The following is a 13,608-nucleotide window of genomic DNA, read 5'->3' as shown; positions in this document are numbered from 1 at the left end:
TCTGGAGAACAATCTGGAAGTATACCCTTTGAACTGGCATATACCACCAATAGGTCTATATCCCAAAGAGACACAAGAGAAAGGAAAAGGACCTATATGTACAAAAATATTTATAGCAGGGTTTGTTGTGGGTTTTTTTATTGTGATGGCAAAGAACTAGAAATTGAGGGGATGCCCATCAATTGGGAAATGGCTGAACAAGTTGTAGTATATGACTGTGATAGAATACTACTGTGCTATATATAAGAAATGACAAGCAGGATGCTTTCAGAAAAACCTGGAAAGATTTACATGAACTGATGCAAAATGATGTGAGCAGAAACAGGAGAAAAGAATACACAGTAACAGCAATACTATTCCATGATCAACTGAATGACTTGGCTATTCTCAGTAATAAAATGATGCAAGACAATTCCAAAGGACTTTTGATAAAAAAATTAAAATAAAAATAATTTTTTTTAATGCTGTCCCTCTTCAAAGAAAGAACTGATGAAGTCTAAATGCAAACTGAGGCTTAGGAGGTTTTTTGTTGTGGTTTTTTTTTTTTTTTTGGTGGGGCAATGAGGGTTAAGTGACTTGCCCAGGGTCTCACAGCTAATAAGTGTCTGAGGCTGGATTTGAACTCAGGTACTCCTGAATCCAGAGCTGGTGCTTTATCCACTGTGCCACCTACTTGTCCCATACTTTTTTTTTTTAAGTTTGTTTTTTTTTTGGGGGGGGGGGGTTAGTCTGTTTTCTTTCACAACATTACTAATATGGAAATATGTTTTACATGACTGTACATATATAACATATCAAATTACTTGCCTTCTCAAGAAGGAAGAAGGAGGAGCATTTGGAATTCAAAAATTTTTTAAATGAATGTTAAAAATTGTTTTTACATGTAACTGGAAAAAAGTAAAATATTTAAAATACAAAGAACAAAACAAACCTTTCTCATTAAAATACAAAGAAAGTACACACAGAGAAGAAGTATTGGTGCACACACCTATGAGGCCTACATAACAGGATCAAAAAGGAAGAAATTAAGTGATAGCCATGCCCACAGTAAACAAATAAATGAACATTGTGTAAAGCCTAGGATTGATGTGAGATTTCTGTATTTATAATGTACAATGACTCAGAAAACCACAAATTAACATTATCTATGCTGTACTATAATTTTATTTTTCTTTAACATTTCCCAATTATGTTTTGATCTGGTTCTTGCTATACTTGGAAGTTTTGAGGGAAGCTACTTGCAGCCAGTAGGCCAAGAGTCTGACATCACTGCTCCAGGTGATACAGCTTCAAGACTAGTCATTCTAACCTCCCCATGCCTGAAGTAATTCTCTAAGTAATAGTTGCAGGCCTGCATCAGTGAAGGGAGTTTCTACAAGGGAACCTAGAGTTCTTAATTCCACTAAAACCATAGGTTGGGGGGAAAAAAAAACAAATACAAGCGTTATGACAAGACAGCATAATTAAATGCCAGTCAATAAATACTAAAGGAATTGAAAGAAAGGACAGATCACTTTAAGCTATATACAGAACACTGCACAGATTTTATTTAAGCTAAATCTTAAAGGATGATTAAGGAAAAAGAGAGATATAGGGCTAGCAAGGAAGATAGACGCCAAACTGTGAAGGACTATCAAAACCAAACTAAGGGGTTTGAACTTGATCCTCTAAGTAACAACAGGCCTAAAGAGGAGAAGAAAATGTTGTTTCAGGATGAGTAACACATATTTCCAGTGACTACTAGGCATGAACTATAAGCCAAATGATAATACTCCCAGATTCCTTCTCTGAAGTATTTATTTAAAAGCAGGGATACACTGTTTACATGCTCCTTGCCAAGAAGGAACCATAAGTTGCATCAACCAAAGTGCTCTCCCCTAAGACCAATTAGCTTCCCTATTGAACTAGAGCTTTACCTTAAGAAACTTAATCTCTCCAGGGACAACATATACCAGCACTCATCAGCCTTACCAAATACTTCTCTTTTTTTTCCTCTATACCCCTGTTCTTTTAACTATTTTCTTTTTCCCCTCCTTTTACACACACATACATACACACACACACACACACACACACACACACACGTGCGCACACACATACACAGAGCCTTCATAGACAATTTCAGGGGAATAGAAATTATAGAAGTTACTGCCAGGTGATGCCGTAGATAGAGCAACAACCCTGAAGTCAGGAAAATCTGAATTCAAACCTGGCCTCAGAGGCTAGTTGTGTGGTCCTGGGAAAGTCACTTAACCCCAACTGCCTCCAAGAAAAAAAAAGTTATTGCTGCACTACAAAAGGACTCCCACTGTTTATTGAAAAAAGCCAAACTCCACAACCTGATACAGACAGGCAGGATGGTACAGTGTGAAGAGGCCCAGATTTGGATTCATAGTGACCAAGATGAAGTCTCAGCTCTGCCACTTCCCAGCTGAGTGACCCTCATTAATAAAATCAAGGTGTTGTACTACATAATTTCTGAGGTCTGGTTCAAATCCTATTGATGTAGGAGGTGAAAAAAGGGTTAACAGAAAAACTTAAGACCCAAGCTCTAATTCAGATATGAGCTCTAGAAGGGATTCAGACCCCAGTTAATGGATAACTTACAAGTCAGGATGCTAGGTTCTCTTACCCACAGTAATCAGTACCCCTAACAAGAACAGAGGGAGAGAGGCCATGATGACCTTAAATAAAATGACAGCCTATAGAAATTCAGACCAGAAATAAATGAAAAATGAAGGTGTTTTGAAACTAGCCATGGGAATCAGAAAGAAACATGCACAGAAAAGGCCAAATTTGTCCCCAAATTCACCTTATGACATGTAAACCCCCAAAACACACCTCCACTGAAAAAGGTACCCACCTCGGGGGTTGGTTTAGGACCCCAGGAACTCCAAATTAGGATAAGCCCTCCCTTGTACCTCCCCAAGGTGGAGATTATTATAATGAGACTGATAATCAATTTATCCATACTATAAATATAACTGTTTTTTTCTTTCACTATTTGAGAGATACCTTTCCACTATTCTGGTTCTCTCCCTGTGATCACTCACAGTATTGCAATAAAACTTGGGAAACTGAGTCACTGAGTCTTGTAATTCTTTTGGGACAACTCATGATCCATTTGACCCTAAATTCCATCCCACAACACTATGATTTCCAAATCTTTACAGCTAAGCAGAACCTGCCCAAGTTGCTGATTCCCTGGCATAACCTACCCAGAGTTACCTCCAAACCACAAGACACTACACTAAATAGGAGATATATATTTTTTTTAAACTTGAAAAATCTAATGAACAAATTCAAATATAATTTATCAGGATGGGTCTTCCACTAGAGTGGAAAGAACACTAGACTCAGAAACAATCTAGACAAACAGGATGATTTTCAGAAAGGCCTGGAAACACTTATATGAAGTAATGATAGTGAAGTGAGCAGAACCAGGAGAATGTTGTACACAGGATGAAGAACTATGAATGACAACTATTTTCAGCAAGACAATGATTCAAGACAACGCCAAAGGGTTAATGATGTAGCATACTATCCACCTCCAAAGAAAGAACTAATATTGATTGAACACGGACTGAAACATACTATTTTTCACTTTCTTTCATTTTTTTCTTTTATTTGAGTCTTCTTATACAAAACGACTAATACGGTGTTTTACATAATTGCACATGCATAATCTATATCTGATTGCTTACTGCCTCAGGAAGGAGGGAGGAAAGGGAAGGAAGGAGGGATAGAATTTGGAATTCAAAACTTTAAATTTAAAAAAGTATTTATTAGAAAAAAAAAAAAGAATTGGTCTAGACTCAGACCAGTCACTTAGGAGGTTTGTGACCTGGGGCGGGCCAGAGAACCTATCCAATTCAACTATAACTGAACAGTAATCACCTCTATAATGGTTATCCAATCTTTCCTTGAAGACCTCCAGTGAAGAAAGCTCACTGTCCCCTAAAGCTGCCCATTCCACTTCTGCAAGACTCTCTGCTAGAATCAATTAATTTCTCCAGGCCTCAGCTTTATTAGCTATATAAAGTTTCCATCTCACAGAGTTGTGAGGCTCAAAAAAACTAAAGAACGTGAAAGCCAAACAAAAATTGTAAATTGTTATAAAAATTACCACTATGAAAACCAGAAAACATAATGACCCTTTAAAATTGCAGAAAACTGTAACTAACAGAAATGTGGCGTATTATTTTCAAACTCAAAAACATAAGAATCCATGTTTACCAAAGAACTGTAGAAAATTCATACAAATTATCTAAAGCTTTGTGTGATGAAGTAAGGCAAAATGAGATGTTTCACTCTACAATTTACAGAATGTAATTCATCTTTAGAATACTTTGCTTATTTGGATAGAGACAAGAATTAGACCCATTAATTCACACAAATAAGGCTACCAATGCAGGTCTGCATCTTCTCTACAGTTTATAGTCTTAACGCAAAGGTTCTTAACCTGGGGTCTGTAACCTTCTTTTTAGAAAAATATTTTGATAACTGTCATTCAATATAATTGGTTTCTTTTGTGTTTTGTGCATTTAAAAAACTTTATTCTGAGAAGGGATACATAGGCTACCCCAGACTGTGATGGGAGTCCAAAAACAGTTAAAATTCTGTAGTTCTGGAAGGTTGTGCAAAGCCCTGAAGGGCTAAGTAAGTTGCCCAAGGTTCCACTGACAGTACATGTCAGAGGCAGGACTTATGTTAATGTTGAAGGGAGACTAAATAACAGAAAAGTAAAATATAACAGAGTGGAGGGAGGAGGAGGAGAAAAACAAGAGAGGAGAAGAGAGCTTTCAGTTCCAAAGAAAAATTATTAGCAAGATCCTGACCACTTGTCCCTTTGGATAGAAACACTCTCCCCATCTTGAGCCCACCTCTTTCTTCTACTAACAGGGCTCAAGAAAAACACATGGATGCTATGTTGTCATCGCTTACACTCTCTCTGTCTCTGTCTCTCTCTGTCTCTCCCCCCGCGCCCCCCCCCTCCTTTTAGGAGGGGAACAAAGAGGTCCAGGTGGAAATCTCAAACTTGAGCTTCCAGTGCCTCCTCCCTGAACGCCGCTGGTGTCAGAGACTAAAGACTGCATTAAAGAGCTGTCCCCTCCATGGCCCCTCATTCAAGCCCCGGCTCTTAGAGAAGCCCAGACATCTTCCCACCATGACGGAAAGGTTTCGACCTCGATCGGGGGGAGAGGGAAAGGAAGAAGACGGGGAAGCGATGAAGCAAACATGGAAGGAGGAGAGGGGCAGTGACAAGCCGACCGCCGACAACAAGAAGGCGAGACGAGAGCCCGGCCACCCAGCGGAGCAGCCCACGAGTGACGGGGCCACGGAGCGGGGGCTGGCGGGCACCGGGGCAGGTCGGGGTGGGCAGCTCGCCAGCGGGCACGTTGGCGCCCGAGCCCTGGCCGCGGTGCTGGCGACGCCGAGGACGGGGATGCAGGTGGGGGCCCCCGGAGCGCCGCGGAGCGTCAGGAGGCGGGGGTGGGGCGAGGCAGGGAAGCAGGGGAGGGGCCGCCCCGCGGGGTCGCAGTTGGGCTCCCCGCACTTGGCAGAGGAAGGCCGAGCCGGAGCAGGTGGAGGCGGCGGCAGCGGCGGGCAGCGCCCCCTTCCTGCTCCCTCCTCCCCGTTCCCTCCTCCCTCCTCACTCCTCCCTCACTCACCGTGGACTCCCGCACTTGGCTGTGGAAATGCTGCTCCCGGAGGGACACCTCGTCCTCTGCTTCCATCCTCCTTCATGCCCTCCGCTCCGCCGCACAGATCCGCCAGCACCGCGGCACCATCGCCCGCCCGGGGGCCGGAGGCTGGGGGCTGGGGAGGGAGTGCTGCGACCGGAGCGGGAGCGAGAGCGAGAACGGGCGCGGGCACGACGACAACCACAACAACCGCCGCTGCCGCCACCGCCGCGGAAACCACTCGCGTTCGGGGGAGGACTGAGCGCGAGAAGGGAGGAGGAGAGAGGGAGGAGGGAGATGAGAGGAAGGGTGGGGGGAACTGTTTGGCTCCTCCCCTCCAGTGGAGGGGGAGACGACGGAGGGGAAGCGCGCGCGTGCGCGTCACAGAAATGCACCGCCCCCAAGCAGGGAAAGAGGAGAACCGAGAGCGAAATGAAAGAGACGGGGGTGGAGTCCAGGGAAAAGGAGGAGGAGAAAATGAAAATGGGCGGGTCCGTGGTATGTCCAAAGGAGGAACGCCCTCTCTGGTGGGCGGAGTCTGAGTTGGACGGGGTGAAGTCTCCGGAGAGGGGCGGTGCCAAGCTCTTGGGAACAGCGCGGGGTAGATTAGGGAGGGGGTACCTTGGCTCCTGCGTATGCGCCCCAGGTTTGGCTCATGAACGGTTAAAGGAGCTGAGTGCTGTAGGGTGGACCCCCTCCCATTTCCTGGAAAAGAGAGTGGGGGTGTCCATAGTGTTCATTATGTTCCAATGGCCGGCGCTTTTGTGTCCGGTGAATTGTCCGCTTCCAGCACCCCGCTTTGCTGGCTCATCATCCCCTGCTACGCCTTTGTTTCCACGTCCTCTGCAGACCCGTTTGGTTTTTTTGTTTTGTTTTTGGCAGTGGGGCCTAGTGGGTGGGTCCCTGGGACAAAGTAGGTGAAAGGTCAAGAACTACATCCAGGAGAGTAAGCTTTAATTTATGAATCAGGAAACCTGGGCTCGGGCAGAGCTGATAAACCGACTAGAAGCAATGAAACGGAGGTCATCAGTCACCTCATCTGTTAAATAAAGATAACCTTATATACACCATCCCTAGAGTCACTGGGTGACCTCACCAGCTGTCAAGAGGTTACTTCTCTTCCAGGCAGTGTTTCATCATTTTTAACTGATACATTTAAGGTGTGAAAATTATAACCAAATATGTCCAAAACGAAATAATGTTATTATAGGAGAGAGATGAAACGGGTTAGACCTGGGGGGGGGGGGAAGGAGAGAGACACAGGAGCCAGTAATCTACTGTAACTATTTTCTCCAATGTCACCTATGTTCTCCTTTCAATAAATCTAATGGCCCTGTCTCAGCTGTCATTCTCTTTGCCCTCTCTGCAGCATTTGAAACCATGGACTGCCCCCCTCTTTCTTGCTTTTGTAAAATTATGCATTGCATATACCAAAATAGTCATAGCCCCATTTTATGTGGTAACAGAGAACTAGAAATAAAACTGGTGAATGAATCAACAAATGTGGATGCACTGGAATATTTTTGTGCAGTAAGAAATGAATGAGAAATTCAGAAAAACATGGGAAGATTTGTATGAATGGATGCCAAGTAAAAAGCAGAATTAGGAGAATGATATGCACAATGACTACAATAATGTACATGGAAAAAGTTATATAACTTCCTCCACTTTCTCACCTCCTACTCAACCTCTTGCAATCTGGATTCAGTCCTGAACACTGAACTGAAACTGCTGTCCCCATGATCATCAATAATCTCTTTTTCTGCTAAATCCAGTGGCCTTTTTTTCAGTGCTCATCCTTCATGCCTTTTCTGCAGCATTTGACACTTGACAACCCTGTCCTTGTTACTGTCTCCTCCCTGAATTTCAAGACACTGCTCAGTCATGGTTCTCTTCCTACCTGTATGACCTGAATATCCTGTATGACCAATCCTTCTTAGTCTCCTTTACAGATCATCATTCATGTCATCCCCTGTGCATGGGTAAAACCCAGGGCTTGGCCCTGGGCCCTCTCTTCTGTTTATTTCTCTCTTCTACCTAGTTTCTCTCCTGGTAAGATCATCAGTTTCCCATTCAACTATCATTTCTATGCAGATGATTCTCAAATATACATATTAAGATAACATCTCATTCCTGAACTCCAGTTCCATACTGCTGAATGATATCTCAAACTTCAGATATCCCAAACAAACTTCATTTTTCTCTCCTCCTAAAACCCACCCCTCTTCTTAATTTTACCATTTCTTTGAAAGGCACTGCCATAGTTCCAATCACCCAGATTCACAATCTCAATTTTTTACTCCCCCTTAACCATCCATATACAATCATTTGTAATCAGAAGAATATAATAGGGGACAGCTAGGTGATGCAGTAGATAAAGCACCAGCCCTGGATTCAGGAGGACCTGAATTCAAATGCGGCCTCAAACATTTGACACTTACTAGCTGTGTGACCCTGGGCAAGTCACTTAACCCTCACTGCCCAGCAAAGAAAAGGAAGGAAGGAAGGAAAGAAAAAGATAATAGAGCTTCCATTTTGGCCTTCCTGACCCAAAACCTGAAAGGGCAGGCAGCAAACTGCAACTGGGGCTAGAAGCTGGGGATTTTAAGACACATAACAAAATTCCAAAATGGGAAGTAGAACATGACCCCAGGGGTACGTGATCAACTAAAGAGTGAGAGGATGGGTCCACATTCCCATTCACCAAGACAGCCAATCATGGGGTTTGGTTCCAACACAACCTCATCTATCCTTCACCCTTTAAAAGCCAACATTCCGCTTAGTCTCCCTTAAGCTCCTCACAGGTTTGCCAGCATACTGACTAAGGAGAAAAAAATAATTTATTGAAAAGGGTGAATGATCAAAAAAGTCTGGAGACAATTATTGTTCTAAAGGCTACCTTGCATGGTTTGAGGGTTCTGCTTTTGCTTTTCTATTGCTTAGCTCTATGCTAAATGCTCTCTGCAGTTTAGCCCTACTCCTGCAGATAGTGATTGTCACTCTTTGCTTTCTCTCCACTGAACTACTTAGTCTGCAGTTCAATTGTCCTCCAACACAGTAGTCTCCAAATTTTATCAGGCGCCACTGCCAATAAAATAACTTTGCATACTCACCTCTAATATATGTATAAATACTTATTCATAATTATAGTTATATGCTACTATACTTATATAGTAAAGTTATATGCTACTATACTTATATAGTAAAGTTATATACTACTATACTTATATAGTATAGTTATATACTACTATACTTATATCAAAAAAAGATATTTTAAAAGGTAAGATAAAGATGAAATAACATTTGAACCTAGAATCAAAGAGTCACTAGATTCTATTAAGAAGGAAAGTGACATGGTAAGATTTGTGCTTAAAAAAAAAAATTCAGGAACTGTGTGGAGGATGAATTTACCTGGAGATAGGCTAGAGGTAGGGAGACCAAAGAGCAAGCTATAGCAATAGTCTAAGCAAGAGGGATGAGGCTCTGAACCAGAGTGGTAGCTGTCTGATAAAAAGTAAAGTGAGCAGAACCAGGAGAAATACTTATACAATAACAACAATATTGTAAAGACAAACAAATTTGAAAGACTGAGGAACTCTGATCAATACAATGACCAGCCACAATTCCAGAGGATCCATGATGAAACAAGTTCGGAAGAAAGAGTAGGGTTATATACATATACAACTTTAAAGATCTACCTGTCAAATTGGCATACCTGTCAATTGACAAAGTTGACAAAAAAGGAAAATGACAATTGTTGAAAGGCCTTTGGGAAAACAGGCACACTCATGCACTGTCAGTGGAGCTGTGAATTGGTCCAGCCTTTCTAGAAAATAATTTGGAACTATGTCCCAAAAGTCACTAAACTGTGCATTCCTTTTGACCCAGCAATACAAAGGAAGAGAAAAAGACTCATATATGCAAAAATATTCATAATAACACTTGTTGTAGCAAGAACTGCAAACTAAGAGTATATCTAGCAGCTGGAAAATAGGTAAACATTATCATGAGAAAATAATGGGTTTTGGGACACCCAGAGGCCCCTACTCAAGAGGATTATATTAAGATTGATTGGGGGCAGCTAGGTGGCGCAGTGGATGGAGCGCGGCCCTGGATTCAGGAGTACCTGGGTTCAGGTCCGGCCTCAGATACTTAACACTTGCTGGCTGTCTGACACTGGGCAAGTCACTTGACCCTAGTTGTCTCACTAAAAAAAAAAAAAAAGATTGATTGGATTGACTTTGCTGATTGACTCACTTGGAATTAACTTGATTGGAACCATATTATCTGAAGGCCTGGCCCTCTGGGCGTGCGTTCTCTGAACTCTGACCTCAGCACATTCTGCTCATGGACCACCCTCAAATCCAATAAACCAATAGACTTGAATGATGCTAGCCAATTAGCTTTGAGAAGTGTGGAAGGGCCTCCTCTCCTCGGGACCCAGAGGAAGCTTCCACTCTCAGGCTCTCAGACAGGCTCATAGAGGAGGACTTAGAAGAAGAAGCAAGCCAGGCTGAGCTCTAGGCTAGATAGGCCTTTTCTTAACTTTCTGAGACAAATGTTTTCTCTTTACTAATATTTGGTATGTTTTAATAAATGCTTAATGTCCAAAACTGGTGCTAATGCTTCTAATTTATAAGTAACAAATATATTAGAAACCCCAGCTAATTTTCCCTAAACTTGGGACAGAAATAAAGTGACCATGTATAATTTTAAATGCCACAGTATGTAAATAGGCTATGATTACACTGTAAGAAATTACAAAGGAGACAACTTTAGAGAAACCTAGGAAAACTTCTATGAACTGATACAGAGTGAAGTCAGAAGAATCAGGACTATTTATACAATAACAAGTGTAAAGAAAAAGAACTTTGAAAGACTAAAACTTTATCAACGAAATAACCAGCAAAAACTCCTAAGGACCAATAATGAAGCATTCTATATAGTTAAGTAAGATAGGTGAGGGTCTTAAGGTACAGAATGGGGCATACATTTTCAGATATGGCTAATGTGTAGATTTGTTTTGCTTAACTATGTATATCTGTTACAAATGTTTTATCTTTTTTTTTTTTTTGGTGGAAGAATTGGGGGCAAAAGGCCTAGCAATAATATTGCAAAGAAAAAAGATAGAAAGATCACGTAAGTATTTTTTTGATGCACAAGAGCAAGCAGAAGTTCAGAAAGAAACATAGAGGAGGACTTTTAAAGTAACACTGAATGTGTTATATACTTAAAAGCAAAAGCAAGTTATACATAATAGAGAGTCATGGATTCATGTGCAATCCTCATTATCTGTACTATATTGTGAATGGAAATGTTCATTTTATTCTGTGTTTGTTAAGTTTAAAATAACAATTTTGGGGGGACAAAAAAAGACAATCAGAATTGCCAATTAAGAGATCAATGGTTACTCTGAAGACAGGAGTTTCAATTGGGTGAGGAGTCAAGGATGAAGGAGATTGAGACCCCTCCAAAGAAATAGGAATATTCAAAAGAAGAGTGGGTCTGGGGGGGTGTAATGTAATTGTACCCTATTATACCTGCTTATCCTGTGCAACTCGCTCTCATTGAAACATTAAAAAGAGGTGGGGCTTATTCACCAGCTCCAGCTTCAGAGCACAGAGCTCACCACTGCGGTTATGGAGGAAAATGTTAGGGAAAGCAAGATACTGGGAAAGGATACCAGATTAAGCTATTCCATTCCCTCCCTGGGGGACCAGTGCCCTGCTATAGCCACTGAAGACCAACTGTGGGGAATGGAGGGGCAAGATGAAGGGAGAGGCTATTAAAAGGGAGGGTATAGTTGTTTTGGAGGTAAGCTCTTAGTTGGGGATGGGGGAAGATGAGGTACAACCCATCTTCCTACTCTCTGATTGATCGCTTATCCCTTTGGGGTTAATCAATAGCTCCCACTTTGGAACCACTGCTCCAGCAAATAATAACCATCCCTTTTCCCAGGAGATCAGCCTTCTAAACTGGCCCACATAGGGACAAGTCTTCCATAATATTTTTTCAGCTTAAAACAAAAAGAAAACCCCCACAATATTTCTATTATACTTAAGCCTTCATTCATACTATTGGCCATAACCCCAGATTTTGGCAGGAGGGGAAAAGAGTATGTGGGAACCCCACCTTGCACCAGTCAAGGTAGTCTCTGTCCCCAATCACATATAGGCTTGTGATAAATCTGCTACCTGTCCCCTTTCTCCCCCTGCTCACATCTATACCTTCCAGTGAGTCTTGGAGTTTAGAGGAGCACTCCCACTCACTTCCTAATTGTTCTTCTAACACCCATCTTCCCATAGGACAGAGCTGCTTCCTAAAACGTCTAGAAGAAATGGAGGATCCCACCAGCTCTAGGGAGACTTTTAGTCTCTGATACACATAGCAAAGCAAAGTGTGCTATCCTATAACAACTATGTCATTCCCTGTCTCTTTTCTCTTTCTTTATGAGTGATTAAAGACTTAATAATCTAAACACATCCCACTCCTCTTCAGGCTTATGGAAAATTGAGTATCTAGTATTTTTACCTTAACAACCATTTGGATATCTAATACCTGCTCTGCATCACTTACTACATTTTATTTTGCTTTCTATGCAATTAAACAAGGTACTGTTTGGTCTTAAGTGAACTAAGAGATAATTAAGCACTATTTCTGGAAGCAATATCGTAAGTAGACATTAAATTTACTGCAGGTTGATCTCTGTCAGTTTTTTTATTTTCTAGTAGTGATTCAGTCATACATCAAATTCTAGGTTATAACTGTCCACTTTATATGTTCCCTCTAATCACAACATAAATTGGGGCATGGAGGGAATAAAAGCATAAAAAGGAATAATCATTCTGATTCACCTATTCCAGTCTCTCAGAGGGGACAAAGGAAAGAAGAGGAAGAGATGGCAGAAAGATAGATAGACAGAAGGAAGGGAGGGAGGGAGGAAACATATCATGCGGCTAGAGTGATCATAGAACTTTAGAGCCAGAAATAGCCTTAGAGATCCTGCCCACATCTCTCCTTTTCCAGTTTATGAAACTGAGGCCCAAAGAGACTGAATGACTTGTCTGAGCCCACACAACTCAGCAGTAGCAGAACTGGGAGTAAAAGCCAAATTGCCTGTCTCTCAGGGCAGTGCTCTTTTTGTTCTAACACACTGCCCCTCTTGAAGAACTCTCCTTCTCTTGGTAGTGTGGATTTGCCTAGTTATAATTAGATTAGGAACATTGACAAGAAAGTGTGCTTGTCAAGGCTAATGAGGCTAATGAGAATATCAAAAACCTTGGCATACAGAAATTAGTAGAAGGAACCGGGGCTATGTAGCATAGGAAGAAGAGATAGGAGGTTGAGAGTATAATATCTGCTTTCTTAAAGTGAGTTCCAGAGAGCTGAACAAGGTATTCTAGATGTTGTCTGACAATGGTAGAAAACAATTTAAGAATCACATGCCTTTTCCTGGACAATATACTTTCATTAATGTAGGTTAAGATAACGTTAGCTTTTGGGGGCGGCTAGGTGGCGCAATGGATAAAGCACCGGCCCTGGATTCAGGAGTACCTGAGTTCAAATCTGACCTCAGACACTTACTAGCTGTGTGACCCTGGGCAAGTCACTTAACCCCCATTGCCCCGCAAAAAAACCAAAAAACAAAAAAATAAATAAAAAAAAAATAAAAAAGATAACGTTAGCTTTTTTGGTTGCCATATCATACTGGATTCATATTGAGCAATCCTGCTGCTTCCATTTCCTTAGTGATCACTTACTCCTCAAATTCTTGCAATTTGGTTTCAGTCTTCATTCTGCTAGTGATCAAATTAGGCTAGTCACAGTCTGAGGGAAGATCCCTCCTGAGGAAATGGGGGTTGGTAGGGGGACAGGGAGAACAGGAAGATTGGGCCCAAATGACAATCCAAGTCAGAAAGAAACC

At 41.8% G+C, this 13,608-nt stretch overlaps 1 protein-coding gene across 2 annotated transcripts in view; it reads right to left on the bottom strand.

Annotated features, from left to right (window-relative positions):
* Positions 1–5,881, bottom strand: part of LMBR1 (limb development membrane protein 1) — a 188,397-nt gene extending 182,516 nt beyond the window's left edge. For both annotated transcript variants that reach the window (XM_043967066.1, XM_043967065.1), the window contains exon 1: positions 5,673–5,881. In XM_043967066.1, coding sequence (XP_043823001.1) covers positions 5,673–5,738 — 66 coding nt within the window. In that variant the 5' untranslated portion in view covers positions 5,739–5,881. The remainder of the gene's footprint in view (positions 1–5,672) is intronic.
* Positions 5,882–13,608: the final 7,727 nt, after the last annotated feature.

This window comes from Dromiciops gliroides, chromosome 5 (assembly GCF_019393635.1).
Source record: "Dromiciops gliroides isolate mDroGli1 chromosome 5, mDroGli1.pri, whole genome shotgun sequence".
Taxonomy (NCBI): domain Eukaryota; kingdom Metazoa; phylum Chordata; class Mammalia; order Microbiotheria; family Microbiotheriidae; genus Dromiciops; species Dromiciops gliroides.
Note: the sequence above shows the minus strand (reverse complement) of the source record. Positions and strands in the feature narration are given on the sequence as shown.